Below are 19,276 nucleotides of genomic sequence, written 5' to 3' on the forward strand. Positions count from 1 at the left end.
AGGTACTTGAGCTAAGTGGTGGGAGGCCGGTGGACAGGAGGTTTAATATCTCCAGTCCTCCTAGTTTGAAGCTCCACCAATATCATGTGGATAGGTCCCTAGTATGTTTTAACATTTCCAATCCCCGAAAGCCGGGAAATTGGGAAGTGTCATGGAGTAACCAAACCATGACCTTTTCATATAGAGCAGATAGAATGCCTACAGATACAGAGCTTGTACGCCACATAGCCGGTAAGGAAAAATCTTTCCGATATAGGTATGCCCTAGGAAATAGGATCATGAGAGTTGGAGAGGTATCACCAGGATACTGTGCACATATCATACAAACAGATACGTGTACTAGACAGATGGGAGAATTAGGGTTAGGAGGTTTCACATGGAAGATGTGTAATATGGTAATGTCCTACTCCGTCCCATATGTTCTCCCCGATGATGCATATTTCATATGCGGGAGGAAGGCGTATAAGTGGCTTGCCCCAAACTCTGAAGGATTGTGTTATATTGGAAAAGTACTGCCTGAGGTAATGACTGTATCACATGCCAAAATGAAAGATATACACCGTGGTGCCCAAGCTCCTTATACTCACACTCATTACGAGCACGTAGTTAAAAGGCAACTGACAGAAAGGACAGAGCATTCGGCCTCTGATATGATCCACGAATCCACCGGTATTCAGGTTCTACTCGCGTTAGACATCACTCGCACCGCCAGAGGAGTGTTGAACTATAAGTATATCTCTGCGCTTGCTAATTTGTTAGACAATATCACAGAAATGTATGATGACACTTTTAGGTATACTGGAAGGGAGCTCCAAGCTTATAAAACAGAACTGGTTCAGCATAGGATGGTTCTTAATTATCTCACGGCAGTGACAGGTGGATATTGTGTCACACTGGCAACGCAGTACGGCGTGAAATGCTGCACTTATATTACGAATAGTACCGAGGACCTGGTCGAGGTCATAGACCAAAAGATGGACGACATTCTCCAATTAAAGTGGGAATTTCGCAGGAGACACAATCTCACCCTTGCTGCTGTGGGTAATCAGTTGACCGGTTGGGTGTCATGGTTGAACCCGCGAAATTGGTTCTCTGGTTTAGGAGAATGGGCTCAAGGAGTCATAATGGATGTAGGGAAGTTTCTCCTATGTATCTTGGGTGTTGTCATAACGATTGGCTTGATATTTAGATGCGGTCAGGCTTTAATGAAGTGCAAACGTAGTACCAGGGTAATGAGTCTAAGGAGTGAGGAAATTGTAATTCCAATGGATTTGATTTATGACCCAACGGTAGAGACAATGATGTGATGAAAATGCGATTATACGGTCCGTTTCTTTCACCTGTTTCTCCGTTTTCTCCAAAGTAAAAAGACCCACTTGGACGAGGAATTTGACGATCCTGTATACAGACAACAGATGGATTAAAGATGAAGTTTTGACAACCTTGTACACAGATAATTGATGAACTATGCCATAGACCCCCAGTTTCCCTAGAAATTTTTAATTTACGCTAGCCCAACACTTTTGTAAGTCTATGGACATTGACAAAGCTTTTTGCCCGCACTTTTTGGCAAAAGCCCAAAGAAGACTGCATTCAACAGACACCAGACAAGACTTCAACCGACAAATGTTCATTAACCTGACATAGAATACCACTGCATTTACCATAATTGTTTCTTATCTTCATCTCTACAACCTTCAGGTAAAGCACACACATAGTCGATAGGGAATACCGGCACAGATATCAGCATTCACATATTCCCCCATTCATGTATCATCAACTAAAATGTGCTCCCCCATTTTGTTACAACTAAAAGCCGAAAAGAGCCCGGTAAAGTTTGACAGCCCATCCACAGACCCTTAATACGGGATAAGAAGGAATTCAAATGTATACTTCGCAATACCTCGAAGCTTGATTTAAAACACGTACGGCACGATGATACATGACCCCCCCAAACATGGATTCATACACACATGCTTCTGCTATCTCACTAGGTCATACCTTTTTCCCACCTTCTTCTCTCCTCCCTTACCCAATCATAGAAATGTATTTACATATGACATATATTTTTCTCTTTTTGAACTGTTTTAGGAAGTGGCAGTTATTGGTGACTGCCAAAGGGTGGACTGTCAAAGTCAGAAAAATATCACGCTGCACGTTGCCATATATGCACTTCATGCGTGTGCACGCTACATATTTAATCAAAATAATGGATTTTATTAGTTAATATTCCCCTGAGTCCAGCAGGTATCAGTGGGTCTCAAATGGCTCTTTGACCTTAGAGATTCCCCAAACAATAGTTTGCATGTTGGGAGGGCTTCACGTGTTCTTATGCATAGTTAAGCACAGGAATAGTAATTGAAGATTAATTGTATTCCAAATCAGTATCTTTCCCGCAGACGGAGTACAATAGCCTTTAATTACACTGAGCTTTGAGACTCAATGAGGAGGGCCAACACCTGTGTTTACAAATGGGCTTAGGGTTTGTCTCCAGAAGAATGATTGCTGAGATGTCATTGTCTCAACTGAAAGTGGACATCATGAATATCGAACAAAACCCAGAGACAGGGTTTTGTTTTGTATTCGCCAAACAATAGCTTTCCACAAGACAGGAATGTGTTAGTCATCACCCAACATTTTGCATAACCAAGCTCACATGCTCAGCTCACTGATACAAGACAGCCCACATACTGTGAAAGACACATTTCCTGTGGTTGACACACCCCCACAGCTGGAATGCATGTATGATATTATCCACTGGAAATCACAGGGCTCACTCACTCACACAGCTACCTGGCACCCAGCAGCATGGCTGCTTCATCCCCAGGACTGACCTCCAAGCGAAAGGCTAAGTATTGAATTCACATGGCTAGATAAGGAAATATAGACAGATGGCTTTAAGGTCAATGGTGCTGGTTTAAATAGGATATTGTAACTTGTTTGTGTGATAGATCTGGGAATCTGTGATGGTAGCTGGGACATTAGACAACCTGTAGCATAGCATTTGTGGTATTTGTTTGCCTATGGTGATTTAAAATAGATTGTGCTGGTTTGTTATAATATATCTTGTCAATCATGAATACCGCCATGCAGTTACTTGTGAATATGGGTTTTGTAGCAATGGCAGGCTGATATGTGTGGTTACATTGTGATCTGGTCTTGTGATAATTCATATAGCATAGCCAGCATACCATATGCTCTGGTTATTGAGATACTGAGTTTGTTTGGAATGTGAAATTGAATAAGATGGTTCTAGGAAGTTGGATTGGAATGTGGAATAAGATTAGTTGGTTTGTAAGAAATGGCTGCTGCTGGGTGCTTTCCCCTCCCCCTTTCAACCATGTGTTGCAGTCTTTGGAATCATGGGAGTTTTCCCAAAATGGAGTCTAGCTTCTATCCCATGCGGTATTCAGCATTGACTAACTGCGCAGCGATTGTCTCTCACATGTGTAGGTTTATCTGCAACCATATTGTCTCTTATTTAATGTTATAAGCCATTCTCTCTCTCCTTCCCCTTTTAAAAGTAATTGTGTCTTTATTGTATTTTATGTGTAGTAACTTGGTTAGATATTCTATGTTATTTTGGTAGTGTATAGCTTGTATTGTATTATTCTTTTTGAACGTTCATTCTCTCACTAAAGGCGTTAGAACCTTAGACCGGTATTTGATTGATTATTATAAATGCATAATTGGTTCTCAGAGCGTCATAGTCGCTCATACAGCTTTTAAGCTAACAAGGTTACACTGCATTACATCTACACATTGTCACTGCACAAATGTTTACAGTATAAGTACATTCCTTAAGGTATAGTTAAGGGCGTACCCTTGCGGTACTTTTTGCGCCAATTGCGTACTGTGTTCTTTAACCTTTAACGTGTTTTTAATAGGACAAATATTATAGACATTGTCACGAGATACCAGTTTCGGTGGATGTTGAGTCGTTGTCTGTCCAGCATCGGCCTTTCACCCGCAGCTTTCGGTACGCATTCGTTTCGGATCGGAGCGGCTACGTCGGCCGCGTCAGCCGGTTTTTCTGTCAGGGAGATCCAATAGTTGGGCCGTTGGAAGTCTTCCAGCTACAAGCGTTATATTTGCCCTGTGTTATAGGTTTTTGGTATTGCAAATGTTTGCGATTTGATTGTTCAATTGTTAAGTACGTTAACGTCCAGTATGTTCGTGTGTTATCCCCTGTTCATCCTACTCAGGGATTAGCTACTCGCCGCTGCTGGCAGTGGGGGTCTGGAGTTATTTTTCACTTTTTTGCCTGACCTGACGGACTGAGTTCGGTTTATTCTATTTTAATTCGGCTAATTGGACTCCAATTAAAAGTCCCTCAGCAGGTTTTTTAAGTTTCACCTCCAGCTGAGTTTTCTCTGTGTCCCCCCCCCCCCCTCCCCATTTCCTTTTGGAGTTTTAAGGCTTCCCCCATTTTTCTTTTTCATTTAATTTTATTCCTTTCCCATTGTGTCTTTATGTTCACTTTGATTGGCTTGAAGCTTGTTGGCACGGCCAGGCCGTGGTATTCAAAAATAATTTTTTTCTTTTTGGCAGATCCTTCAGGGTATTGCAAGTTTGCATTCATTTTGGCCTAATTTACTAACTTACTTTTATTTCATTTCCTTAATTTTAGGTTGGGAGGAGGATGGTTTTACAGTGTGGGTAGTTGGTCACTCCTACGTGTACTGGGCGGCCAGGTTTTTGGCTTCTATGGGGGCGCAGTTTTTTCCACGGGCTCGTGGTATTCGCTGGCTTGGCTGGCGCGGAATGTTGTGGCAAGACCTTAAAAGTAGGCTATTGGGTCAGGCTCGGGTGCATGGTGTCCCTGGAGTTTTGTTGGTGCACCTAGGTGGTAATGATTTGGGTAAGAGGACATCACTAGATTTGAGATGTTCTATGATAAAGGATTTGGCTAGTATTGCCGTGGCTTGGCCTCACTGTACATTGGTTTTTTCTTTCATAGTGCCAAGATTGTGTTGGCGGGGAGTGCCGGATGGTCGCCCTATTGATGAGGCCAGAAAAAAGGTGAATTCGGCAGTGGCGAAGTGGGTTCTGGCTAACGGTGGTGCGGTGGTTCGCCATGATAGGATCAGGTATAGTTATGATTACCTTTTTCGGGCCGATGGTGTGCACTTGTCGCAGGAAGGATTGGTGTTTTTCCTGGAGGATCTGTTTTCTGTTTTGGATCATTTGGGTTGTGGGTATGGTGGCGGTGAAAAGCCTCTTTAAGAAGAGCCTTTCGCTGTTGGCGGAAAAGAGCGGCAGGTTCTCATGTTAGAGTTGTTAGTCACAGTTTTTTAGTCGGTTTGGTGCTGTTTAGGTGCACACTCCTTCGTTGACTGTTATATCTGCTGGACCACCCTTCAGGGGGCAGCGTCATCACCCTTCAGGGTGGGTAGTCAAGATGAAGGTTGAGTGGATACCTATGTTTCGGGATTTGGAGTGGTTTAGATTTAATTAGCTTGGGGTTTTTTGTGTTTGGATTTCAGCCGTTCTTTTTTCTGGCCACCATACTCTTTTTATTAATATTCATATTAATTTCATTTTATTACAGGTTTTCTCTAGTTATTTAGATTAATAATAAATAGCTAACAACTTTCTGCCAAAATACATGTGTCCGTGTCGTTATTCTATTGTTAAGTTGTTTAGAATTGTTCATTGTCATGAGGGAGTGAAACCCCTCAGCCAGTAGGTGGTTTAGTTATTTGTGCTGACTTTAGAGCACTACGTAATCTCTCTACATACACTGGTATTAAGCTGGGATCCTCAAAATTAAAATTATCGCTTTTTGCAGATGAGATGATGCTATTTATTTCCAACCCAGCTGTGTCCATCCCCGCTACAATGGAGATTATCGCGTTATTCCGTTTGTTTGCAGGATACAGTGTTAATATCCAGAAATCCAAAATCCTATTGCTGATTCAGTCTTGCTCTGCCCTTCTTTCATTGCCTGCGTTATCACAAATTCGTATGTCCCACAAATCCTGAAATTCCTAGGAATACATATTCCCGCTAAGATTCACCTTCTATATGACCTACATTTTTTTCCAACTATTCGATCCATTTTAACCTACTGTAACTACAAAATTGGATGCACCTACCTTTGTCACGGGTGTGGTATGTAAGGTCGACAGTAAGTAGGTCGACAATGTTTGGGTTGACCACTATTGGTCGACAGTAAGTAGGTCGACAGGGATGCTAAGTCGACATGGTCTAGGTCGACAGGTCAAAAGGTCGACATGATTTTTTGCTATTTAGGTGTCGTTTTCTCCATACAGTGACGGGGAACCTTAATTAGTGTGTCCCCTCGCATGGCTCACTTCACTCGCCATGCTTCGGGCAAGGTGCCTCGCTCCGCTACCGCTGCATTCGGCACAGGTTACCGTTACCAATTATAATGCACGTGGATCATAAAGTATGAAAAAGTTTTGTTTTTTTAAAGTGAAAAACTCATGTCGACCGTTTGACCTGCCGACCTAGGACATGTCGACATAAAGACCCTGTTGACCTAGAAACCCTGTCGACCTACTTACTGTCGACCAATAGTGGTTGACCAAAACATTCTCGACCTACTTACTGTCGACCTAAAGACCGTATTCCTCTGTCACTCCTAGGCAAGATTGCGCTGATTAAAAGTGTGGTAATCCCCAAACTCTTCTATTACATACAGATGCTCCCAATTGCCATGTCCAAAGCTGATATTGCAGTATGTACTAAAGCATTTATAAAATTTATATGGCAATCGAAAAAAACTAAAATTTCCCATTTCCATTTGGTCCAACCAAAAGCCCTAGGTGGCATGGCCCTACCTGACATTCAGGCATTTTCATTTGTGGCGTTCTTTCGTTATATCACAGACTGGCTTCTCAATCATAACCATTTCATGAACACTCCTCTTGAAGAGGCCTTATTCACACCCTACGACCCAGCAGCTTTATTACATCTTCACAGAAAATGTATCCCTCCTCATATTAGAAATAATCCTTCCTTTAAAGATACTTACTCCACTTGGATAACAATTAATAAGAGATTAGGCCGAGACCACATCACTTCTTCCTATATCCCTTTCTGGGGAAATCCAGAATTCTTACCATCGCTACACAATAGGCGATTTTCTGACTTGGCTTGTAAAGGCATCAGAGCTATTTGTGATGTCTTTGATCCCGGAGGCCATATACTCCCTTTCCAACAATTACGAGAGAAATTTTGCCTTTCAAATTCCCAATTTTATATGTATTTACAACTACGACGTTACGCATCCTCTAAACCACTCTATTTGTTTGCTCCGACCTCCATTGCTGCAAATAAACTTGACTCCCTACTCCATAATTTGCGCTCAAACACAGTTTGGATCTGGATTTTATACTCCCACTTACTGACTAGTGATCTGTCCAAATTATGGGATCCTATTTATTTAAACTGGGCCAGAGATATTCCTGAGCTCACTGACCATCAAGTTATTATTGCTCCGATTACCAAAATATTGACAGCAGTGGCGTAACTACTGCCCTCGCGGTGGCTTGGGGGAGAGGGGCTGCGGGGGCGCCACTGATTTAGCGCAGATTGACATGCGGACGAGCGTCCGCATGTCAATCTGCGATCTCCTCCTTCCCTCCGCTGCTGTAAGGAGGGACACGGAGGGCACAGCGCGCGCCTCTCCTGTGTGCCTCCTGGGTCTCCGGCGGGTCTAATAAAGGAAGTGCCGTTCGTGAGCTCTGATTGGCTCACGAACCGGCACTTCCTTTAACAGACCTAGAGATGGGCAACTCGGCTCTTTTCCATGAGCGTCTCTGAACGTTTCAGCTCATCGAAAAGAGACGGTTCTTTTGAATGGCTCATGGCTCACGGCTCACGCTCTGTCTGTATGTAACTGTGATGAGATGATTCATGACTCATGAGAAGAACTGACTCCCTCCCGGCTCCAGGCAGGAATTAGAACAGAGCCGGCAACAGACATGTGGTATAATGTCTCAGGGTCATTGCAGTGTGTGGCATAATGTCTCAGGGTCATTGCGGTGTGTGTCATAATGTGTCACAGACATTGTATGTGCTATAATGTATCAGGGGCATTGCAGTGTGTAGCATAATGTATAACGGGCATTGCGATTCCTGTCATAATGTGTCACAGGCATTACGGTGTGTGGCATAATGTGTCGGGGGCATTACGGTGTGTGCATTATTGTGTGCGGCATAATGTCTAAGGGCCATTGCAGTATGTGGCATAGTGTATACTGGGCATTACTATAAGGAGGAAAAATTACAAATAATGTAAGGGGCATGAATCAGGATTATTTTTCTTTCTTGTGGTGGCTAACGTCTGGGCGTGCAGGTTGCAAAACTGGGGTATGAGGTAGTCTTTTCCTGCAAAGCCACGCCCATTTCAATGAAGCCACGCCCATTTTTTTTTAGGCGCGCGCATATTTATCCCTTTACTAGTGCCAATTATGGAGGATGGGGGGTGGGGTGCCGAATAATTTTTTGGCTTGGGGGAGAAAAATTTCTAGTTACGCCACTGATTGACAGCTGTGGGCTCCTCTATGTTACAAGATGTGCATTATAAATCTCTTAACAGGGCTTATGTGTCACAAACTGAAAGGAGTCACATGTTTTTGGAGGAAACGGGTCATTGTCCAAAGTGCAATGCCTCATGCGCTGATTTTGTTCATAACGTGTGGACTTGCCCTAAGATCTGTCGATTCTGGAATAAGATTTTGCTATTTATTAAACAGTTCTTCAATCAAAATTTATCATTCCACCCAATTCCATTATTGTTTGCCAACTTTACCATATGGAAAACTGTATCTAATATAACAAACCTTCTTCCCCTCCTGACGCTAATAGTCACAGTAGCCAAAAAGACTATTCTTCGCAAATGGCTACATAAATCTGCACCTTTGATTAGTGATGTTAAAGCTATTCTCCTTGATATACTTTATTATGATCATAGAGATACCTTTTCTGGGGTGGTCTTCAGTATGCCGGCGGTCGGGCTCACGGCGACCAGCATACCGGCGCCGGGAGCCCGACAGCCGGCATACCGACACTTATTCTCCCTCGTGGGGGTCCACGACCCCCCTGGAGGGAGAATAAAATAGTGTGGCGCGCGTAGCGCGCCACCGTGCCCGTTGCGTGGCGAGCGCAGCGAGCCTGCAAGGGGCTCATTTGCGCTAGCCACACTGGTCGGTAAGCCGGCGGTCGGGCTCCCGGCGCCGGTATGCTGCTCGCCGGGAGCCCGACCGCCGGCATATCGTAGTGAACCCCTTTTCTGATCTAGAGAAAGGGGTTCAATGCTTTTCCAAGAAATGGGACCCATATATTGCGACCCTGCCTGATACGACTCAAATGCAAATGGTGAAAGTGTTTGAATCCACCACTTGGTTCTTGTTGCGCCAACCCACCTAGGTGGAGTTATTTCATTTCCTCTTTCTCAACTAATAGCATATAAATCTAAGAAAATAGCTATGTGTACATTTAAGATATCTGATGTATATTTTTTCTTTTCTTCTAATCCTTGTGCTCAATTCATACACCCATATTGACCTTCTTTGTCTTACTCTTCATTTATGTTATATTTTGTTATTGTTGGAAGATGTGTTAGTGTCTTCTCTGTGATTGATGTCATGAGGACTCTGGTGCTTAATAGTATGTGTTCGCCCTAAGCCTCCCCTTCTCCCTCTCCCCATTCTTACCCTTACTCCCTGACCCTTTCTTACTCTATTACTGCTTCTATCTGTTCTTTCAACTTAAAATTGTTGACATTGATTTGTTGTTATTATTGTATGATTTTTTTCTTAAGCGTCTTACAGATGACTTATACGTTATACGACATTCTGTTTTTATTACGGTATATGATTCTTTGACAATGTCACAATAAAAATCGTTAAAAAATAAATAAATTAATTAATTTTTAAAAAAAACACATGTACATAAGTATTCACAGCCTTTGCTCAATGCTTTGTTGATGCACCTTTGGCAGCAATTACAGCCTCAAGTCATTTTGAATATGATGCCACAAGCTTGGCACACCTATCTTTGGGCAGTTTCGCCCATTCCTCTTTGCAGCACCTCTCACGTTCCATCAGGTTGGATGGGACGTGTCGGTGCACAGCCATTTTCAGATCTCTCCAGAGATGTTCAATTGGATTCAAGTCTGGGCTCTGGCTGGGCCACTGAAGGACATTCACAGAGTTGTCTGAAAGCCACTCCTTTGATATCTTGGCTGTGTGCTTAGGGTCGTTGTCCTGCTGAAAGGAGAACCGTCACCCCAGTCTGAGGTCAAGAGCGCTCTGGAGCAGGTTTTCATCTAGGATGTCTCTGTACATTCCTGCATTCATCTTTCCCTCTATCCTGACTAGACAAACATGACGCCTGGCATTCATGCCAAAGAGTTCAATCTTTGTCTTATCAGACCACAGAATTTTGTTTCTCATGGTCTGAGAGTCCTTCAGGTGCATTTTTCCAAACTCCAGGTGGGCTGCCATGTGCTTTTTACTAAGGAGTGGCTTCTGTCTGGCCACTCTACCATACAGTCCTGATTGGTGGATTGCTGAAGAGATGGTTGTCCTTCTGGAAGGTTCTCCTCTCTCCACAGAGGAATGCTGTAGCTCTGACAGAGTGACCATCGGGTTCTTGGTCACCTCCCTGACTAGGGTCCTTCTCCCTCGATTGCTCAGTTTAGACGGCAGGCCAGCTCTAGGAAGAGTCCTGGTGGTGGTCACTGTGCTCATTGGGACCTTCAAAGCAGGAGATATTTTTCTGTACTATTCCCCAGATTTGTGCCGCGAAACAATCCTGTCTCTGAGGTCTACAGACAATTCCTTTGACTTCATGCTTGGTTTGTGCTCAGACATGCACTGTCAAGTGTGGCACCTTATATAGACAGGTGTGTGCCTTTCCAAATCATGTCTAATCAACTGAATTTACCACAGGTGGACTCCAATTAAGCTGTAGGAACATCTCAAGGATGATCAGTGGAAATAGGATGCACCTTAGCTCAATTTTGAGCTTCATGGCAAAGGCTGTGAATACTTATGTACATGTGATTTCTTAGTTTTTATTTTTTAACAAATTTGCAAAAATCTCAAAAACATGTTTTTTACGTTGTCATTTGGTATTGTGTGTAGAATTTGGAGGGGAAAAAATAATTATTCCATTTTGGAATAAGGCTGTAACATAACAAAATGTGGATAAACTAAAGCGCTCTAAATACTTTCCTTATGCACTGTATGTGATGTATGCTTGCCTTATACCTTGAGCATATGCTACTGGTGTGCTCCTGCATGGACAGTAGCTTGTGATACATATGCCTCAGCCTATTGGAGTGAATACTCTAGTTGTGCATGTAGCTTTTTTAAGTGTTAAGTATGCACCGTTTCTGACTAACTCTGCATCAGTTTCCTGGGGAGGTTTAAGAGAGGACGGGGCCCGTGTGAGTCGATGTGCCCCCTCCTCTCCTGTGGCACAGTTGTGAGTAGACTCTGTTATTGCCTATGTAGACTCTATTGCATACAGTATGTGCAAGTCTCCAGGAAAACTGCAGTGTGGGCCACCTGTACACAGCACAACCTGCACCAATTATAGATACGCCACTATCAGGTCCCTAGTGAGTTAAATTATTTCTTAGAGTAGAGTTAGTATATTATCATAGTTTAGCAGGTTTGTGACTAGAATTAGCTTTTTAAAAAAGTCATAGTGTTGTATTTTCCATATTCTCAATCTTACTACCTGTCCATGGATCGAATCATCCATGCTTCATTACTCCTATTACCCCTTGCCTGTTTAGCACATGTGCGAATATGAAGTTTATAATATATAATGGTATGTTTAAAATAGCATCAGGAGCTTCATAATGGACTGAACATTGTTTATTCACATTAAACTACACAAGTCAATATTATATTAGTGTGATGCCTCACCACATCCTTGAAATTACTGTATCTTTCCTTCAGAGATAAAAGGAATTAGGCTTGTATTGACTAAAGCTACAGTTTTTTTGACCATTAAAAAACCTCACTGAACTGTGCCTCACCAATACTGTATAATGATAATTATCCAGCAATCACAATAAAGATTAAACCACAATATTATATTTTATCAACAGAAATCTTATAAACAAAGAATTAGGTGGCTCAAACTTTATTCCCATTGCATTTCTACTGTATATACCCAGTGCACAGTGGGGGTAATTCCAAGTCGATCGCAGCAGAACATTTTTTAGCAGTTGGGCAAAACCATGTGCACTGCAGGGGGGGGCAGATATAACATTTGCAGAGAGAGTTAATTAACAACATTGTTTTTTTACATTTATTTAATTTAATAAAGTTAAAAAAGTATTTTTTAAAATATTTAAACATTATATTATGCAGAACGGATCTCCTCATCAAAAACGGGTGGGACGGCGCAGTTGCATGAAATCTGACCATGCCAGTTAAGTGGTTAATAATCTGGCTGCACACAGCTACTCAGTGGGCTGCTCCTACTGAAGTGGCTGCTGATTGGCTGCCAGATCTTCTAGTGACAGCAGTCACGCAGAGGCCGGCATTCGCATAAAGAAACTGTATGTGTTAACACAAATTGTTCCTCAGTCCGTTGGTTCGGATTTTACATTTTGTTATTTTGGATGCCTACATGGACCAAAGAGGTCTTGATCTACACAAGAAATAGGTGAGTATGGAATTTTTTATCAGCTAACGTGGATACAACTGGAGTAGTACGGATGGTGTAATGGTTAGCATTACTGCCTCACAGCACTGAGGTCATGGGTTCAATCCCCACCATGGCCCTAACTGTGCAGAGTTTGTATATTCTCCCCGTACTTACATGGGTTTCCTCCGGGTTCTCCGGTTTCCTCCCACAATCCAAAAATATACTGGTAGGTTCATTGGCTCCATACAAAAATGAGCCCTAGCGTGAATGTGTATGTGTGTACATGAGATAGGGAATCTAGATTGTAAGCTCCACTGGGGCAGGGACTGATGTGAATGGACAAATATTCTCTGTAAAGCACCGCGGAATATGCGTGCGCTATATAAATAACGAAGAAGAGAAGAAGGAGGAGAAGGAGAAGGAAAAGGAAAAGGAGAAGGAAAAGGAAAAGGAAAAGGAAAAGGAAAAGGAAAAGGAAAAGGAAAAGGAAAAGGAAAAGGAAAAGGAAAAGGAAAAGGAAAAGGAAAAGGAAAAGGAAAAGGAAAAGGAAAAGGAAAAGGAAAAGGAAAAGGAAAAGGAAAAGGAAAAGGAAAAGGAAAAGGAGAAGGAGAAGGAGAAGGAGAAGGAGAAGGAGAAGGAGAAGGAGAAGGAGAAGGAGAAGGAGAAGGAGAAGGAGAAGGAGAAGGAGAAGGAGAAGGAGAAGGAGAAGGAGAAGGAGGAGAAGGAGAAGGAGAAGAAGAAGAAAATGGCTGCAGGGAGTGTAAATAAGTATGTGTGAGTGTGTTTATTAAACTTGTACTTTCATGGTGTGTGTATACTGTTTTTTTAATATTTATTTTACAGGTGGTGTATAGGTACCAGTGGGCCCTTCAATGCCCTGCATGCTGGTACTTGTGGTTCTCCAAGTACTAGTATGTGGGGGAAGTCCAGTATTCTTCCTGTAAAAGACAATTATTTTTAAAACCAAACTACTTGTAAGCTATCAACAAGAGACCCCCACAGCCCAGGGGTGCCAGAGATAGCCCCGGGCTTCAGCACTGGCCTTGGGTGCGCTGGAAGGGGGATCCCTTTATTGGGGGGTTTACCACTCTCCCTGGAAACCATCACCTGGGCTGACTAGTTAGTGGGGGGAGGGGGGGGGGTTAATGTTATGGCCACAGGGACCAATATAATTGTGTCCTCTGGCTGAGACATTATCTCCCTACTAGCGGAGCATGGTACTGGTTTTAAAAATACAGTGGATCCCGATGTCTTTTTTCCCCATATTTCTAGAACCAGGACTGGTCCAAGAGATTTCTGCTGGTTCTTAAAATACAGGGGAACCCTCAGCTATTTTTCCATTGTATTTTTAGAGCTCAGAGGCTGGTAATGCTTGTGGGGGATACCCCACACTGTTTTCTCTCTGCTTTTTAACCATTTCATGACATTTACAGAGAGAAACACTGCACAGATCTCACAGATCTGTGCATGCTTCTCTAAACACGCTGCAGAGGATGATATTTATTTGAAAAGTGTATTTTGGTCCAAGTTTGCACAATTCACGAGTTTGTTTGCAAACATGGGGGGTAATTCTGAGTTGATCGCAGCAGAAATTCTGTTAGCAACTGGGCAAAACCATGTGCACTGCAGGGGAGGCAGATATAACATGTGCAGAGAGAGTTAGATTTGGGTGTGGTGAGTTCAATCTGCAATCTAATTTGCAGTGTAAAAATAAAGCAGCCAGTATTACCCTGCACAGAAATAAAATAACCCACCCAAATCTAACTCTCTCTGCAAATGTTATATCTGCCTCCCCTGCAGTGCACATGGTTTTGCCCAGTTGCTAACAGAATTCCTGCTGCGATCAACTCAGAATTACCCCCATGATTCAAAGTAAATTCCCGTCTTTCAGTATTGTCTATAGGAAGTATAGGAAGTACTTCCAAGGAGCTTAGTAAATTCTCCCCTAAGAGAGAGGTTCTAAGTCTTGTTGCTCAATTATTAAAGAGCTAATCCAAACCTGCCAAAACACCCAGGACTGTACTAATTTTTGGTATCAAATGAGGGTGTGGTTTGCCCTATAATAGGCATAGTACTATCCAATATAGGAATGATTTCTGCAAGACTGGGTGTGACATGTTCCGATTAAGGCAGGTGGGCTAATTTAAACTCCATCAATAATTAAAACACCTTATTTATTGAAGCATTTAAAGGAATCAAGTCCATTGAAGGCCAGGACAATTGTCTAATATAGTATAAAGCCTGTTATATCTTGTAATATGTTAGGCTGTTGTCTTAGACTTTACGTGCACTTGATGTTTTTAAATGGGTTGGGTCACAATATCGACAGCGGTATCCTGGCTGTTACATGGCCGTCAGGGAGGAAGGGGAGCGCAACGAAGCCCCTTGTGGGTTCGGTGGCTGGCTTCGCTCGCCACAGATTCAATACCCACTCTATCGGTGTCGTGGACACCCACGAGTGGGAATAATCCCAGTTGGTTGGCATGCAGACTGGTGGGATTTTCAGATGCCGGGATAATATAACCGCATCCCTTTTAAATCATATGACCTAAAGCCGCACACAAAAATAGCTATCAGGCTAAAAATCGGCATTTCTGCACTTGCGTATGCACCGCAATGCGCAGGCGCGTCGTACAGGTACAATGAGCATCGTGGGTTTGCACAGAGTCTAACGAACATTCCTGTCGCATGGCCAAACGCAGGAAGATTGACATGAAGTGGGCGTTTCTGGGTGGCAACTGACCGTTTTCAGGGAGTGTTTGGAAAAACGCAGGAAAAACGCAGGTGTGGCCGGGTGTTTGCTAGGCGGGTGTGTGATGTCAAAAGCCGTCCCTCCATCGTTAGACTCAACGCACACGAAGAGTAACTACAGGGCTGGTCTTGATTTGCACAAAAAGATTTTGCAGGCGCTCTGCTGCACAAGCGTTCGCACTTCTGCAAAGCGAAAATACACTCCCCAGTGGGCGGCGGCAATGCGTTTGCACAGCTGGTAAAAACTGCTAGCGAGCGATCAACTTGGAATGACCCCCATAGTGTAGACTTTCATTTCTTATTTGTTATTACAAAACTGTTCGTTCTTTCTATAAAAATTTTATTCTGCCCATATTTTTGAATGCTAAAAAAAAAAAATTAAGTTTATGAAGCGAACAAAGTAGTCTCCTTGCATTGAGTATAATTATAGCAACAATATGCATTTAGTTTAGGAAAATATTAACAATTGTGCTCATATTAAGCTTTTATTTGCATGTAGGTAATCTATACAAACACAAAAGCACATACCTTTCTGTGTGTCCCAATGCACAAAGCTATCAATTAAAGAAAATCCTTGCTTATAATAATATGTGGTCAGTTCCAGCCAGTCTGCTTCCAGTGCGCTGATGGTTGTGCCTTTCCGAGAGACTTTTATTAAGAGGTTGCCTTCAATGTATTTGCAGCAAGCTAGCTCATTATCTACTGCATTAAATACAGCATATAATGTTTTACCTATCAATAAAGAGAAAACAGATCACATTTATTATGAGTAATCTAATTCAGATTCCAGTCTGCTATAGAATACAGTGATTTTCTACATTATGGGTATTCTATATGGGTATGGGTGTTCTATATGCTCTTCTATCCTTCGGGCTCATTTCTTGTCTCCCTCTATTATATCTATCACCTCCATATCTATTCTCCCTCTGTCTTTCAGTGGTGTATTGATTATTATATTCATTATTCCTCATCCTCCTTCTATATGTATATTGTGGTATTCTTTCCCTATACTCGACCTTCTCCTGTCTTTCAGATCTCATATTCTGTCTCCCTTCTACTCTGTCGAAGCCCCCTCTTCTTTTATCTTCCCTTTGTGCTGCATATAGAACACCCATACGTACTAACAATAGATATGAAACATTGGAGGAGAATAGGGATGATGTACGTTTTTTAGAGAATGGGAGGAGGAATTTACGATGGAGATAAAGAATAGGACACAGAGGAAAGAGAGGGGGAGGGAATAATAAAAAGAAACAAAGGAAAAGACCACCCAGGAAAAAACGTGGGTCAAAGAAAATTGTCCGTGATGAACAAGTTATAATAGGACAAAGTGGGGGTGATACACAAATTCAGGTCCCCAATAACATCCCCGAAAGGGGGGTTAAGATTTTCAATTTAAGCTCACATGTATTAACAGAACCAGAGAAGAGGGTTTTGGAGAAGGGCTTAAAATATGCCCCTGCCACTACAATAAATAAATTTGAAACATTTGTTGATATCCACAGATTTACGAGAAAATTATGCCTCAAGAAATTCTTCCTCTCAAGAGAGGAGGAAAGTAACCAAGAAATAATAGACTCAATTACAAGAACACCCTTTAAACCCAAGTCCATATTTTTTCCAGCACATGTTAAAGGAAAATTTATAGACACTTTCTGTGACTTAGTACAAGATGACCTAAGGAGGATTAAGCCCACAGGTCTAAAATTCAATCTTAGTTTTAAAGAAAGAGCCGCTTTGAAGGATCTGAGTAAAAATCAAGAGATCACTATAAAACCGGCAGATAAGGGGGGTGGGGTTGTTTAATGGATACCGATTGGTATATTAAAGAAGTAGAGAACCATATAAACGATAGGGACACTTATTCGAAACTTCGGTCGGATCCCACTGGAAGGATTCTTTCAGAATTACAGGTACTTATTGAAAAATATGAGAGTTCAGGAGAATTAGAACAAAGGGTGGCAAAGTTTCTTTACAATCCCCATCCAGTGGTACCTACAATATACTTGTTGCCTAAAGTGCACAAAGACGCCTCGAACCCTCCAGGCAGGCCCATAGTATCTGGTATCGAGTCTGTAACGGCCAATCTATCAGAATACATCGATCACTTTTTACAACCGTTAGTACTAGAAAATGTGTCACATTTAAGAGACACTAAGGAATTTTTGAATTTCTTAACAACTGTTCAATGGGAAGAGGGGATGATAATGATCACTGCCGATGTTAAGTCATTGTATTCTATAATCCAACACGAAGCAGGCATTAAAGCCTTAATATCTTATCTCAGAAGAAGCACTTTAGAAGAATGGATTCAAAATTTTATTATTGAGGGCGTTCATTTTATTCTTCATAACAATTACTTTTTATTCAATAGCGATTTTTATATCCAGAAAATGGGTACAGCCATGGGCACCAGGTTCGCTCCGAGTTATGCTAATATTTTCATGGGTCAATGGGAACAAGATACAATTTGGACAAATAACCCTTTCGGAGCGAACCTGGTGTCCTGGCGTAGATATATAGATGATGTCTTTTTTATATGGAGAGGCAGTAAGGATTTGCTAGATGATTTTTGTACATATCTGAATAGCAATAGTCTTAATATTAATTTTACCTTTAATATTGATGAAACAAGTGTGGATTTTTTAGATATTATAATTTTTATAAAGGATAATTTAATACAATCCAAAACTTTCACCAAACAAACTGATTCGAGGTCCTATATAGAGTATGACAGTTGCCACCATACCAACTGGCTGGACTCTATTCCCTATGGCCAATTGAAACGATTAAAGCGTAATTGTACGGAAGAAACAGTATACAAACAACAGGCGATAGAATTAAAAAACAGGTTCAGTAACAATGGATATAAAAAAGAGAAGGTGGAACTAGCCATTCGAGAAACTGATAGAATTGAAAGGAAGGACCTCCTAAATATAAATACAGATAAGAGGCCCAAACAGAATAATTACGAGTGGGCTTTTGTTACAAGCTTCAACTCCCAGTATCGTATATTAGAGAGATCCATTAAAAAAAATTGGAGTCTACTGAAAAAGGATCCAGTGATTGGCAAAGAAATCCCAGAACGCCCAATATTTATTTATAAAAAAGCCCCCAATATTAAACAAAAACTAGTTAATAGTTTTTTAAAACCAAAAAAACGAGAAGGGAGAATTGCCACCACTGGATTTCACCGTTGTGGCACATGTTTGGGGTGTAGAGAAATTAAAAGTGATGGCACAAAAAAATTGGACAGCATAGTGATAAATGAGAAAAGTTTTAAACTTATTGATTTTATTACATGCAATATGAACAATGTAGTTTATTTTATCGAATGCACATGTCACTTATTTTATATTGGACGCACATCACGAGCATTGAAAATTAGAATTGGAGAACATTGTCGCAATATTCGCAAAGGGTTGGAAACTCACGCTTTGTCCAACCACTTTAAGAAGTGCCACAATAGTTCCACAAAAGATATAGTGCGATTTGCAGGTTTACGTTTGGTGAGAGGCAATTCTAGACAGAGGGATTTAGCCTCCCTTTTAGCTAAATGCAATATATTTATGATTTTAATACATTACATCCCCATGGACTAAACAATGACTGAGTTGAAATGGTTTTTATAGTAAAATCATGCGATGTAAAAAACTCTTTTCCATATGTTTCCATTTTTATAAACAAAATTTTTTTTTTAGATGTAATTGCTCCTATCTGAAATTTTGTTTTTTGTTATTATCCATATATATTAATATGCACAAAACAGAGTATTGACTGTTTATTAAAGATATTCTGAAACTTATAGGATGTTTTTATATGTTCTTTTAGGGCTAAAGGAATAAGGTCTAATGACGTGGCTACCATGGTTAAATCCTTGCAG

At 41.5% G+C, this 19,276-nt stretch overlaps 1 protein-coding gene across 3 annotated transcripts in view; it reads right to left on the minus strand.

The window, feature by feature from the left end:
• RFTN2 (raftlin family member 2) overlaps nt 1-19,276 on the minus strand; it is a 362,340-nt gene that overhangs the window by 69,801 nt on the left and 273,263 nt on the right. For all 3 annotated transcript variants that reach the window (XM_063934130.1, XM_063934131.1, XM_063934132.1), the window contains one exon: nt 15,922-16,125. In XM_063934130.1, the coding sequence (XP_063790200.1) occupies nt 15,922-16,125 (204 nt within the window). The remainder of the gene's footprint in view (nt 1-15,921; nt 16,126-19,276) is intronic.

Source organism: Pseudophryne corroboree, chromosome 7, assembly GCF_028390025.1.
Source record: "Pseudophryne corroboree isolate aPseCor3 chromosome 7, aPseCor3.hap2, whole genome shotgun sequence".
In the NCBI taxonomy this organism is placed as follows: domain Eukaryota; kingdom Metazoa; phylum Chordata; class Amphibia; order Anura; family Myobatrachidae; genus Pseudophryne; species Pseudophryne corroboree.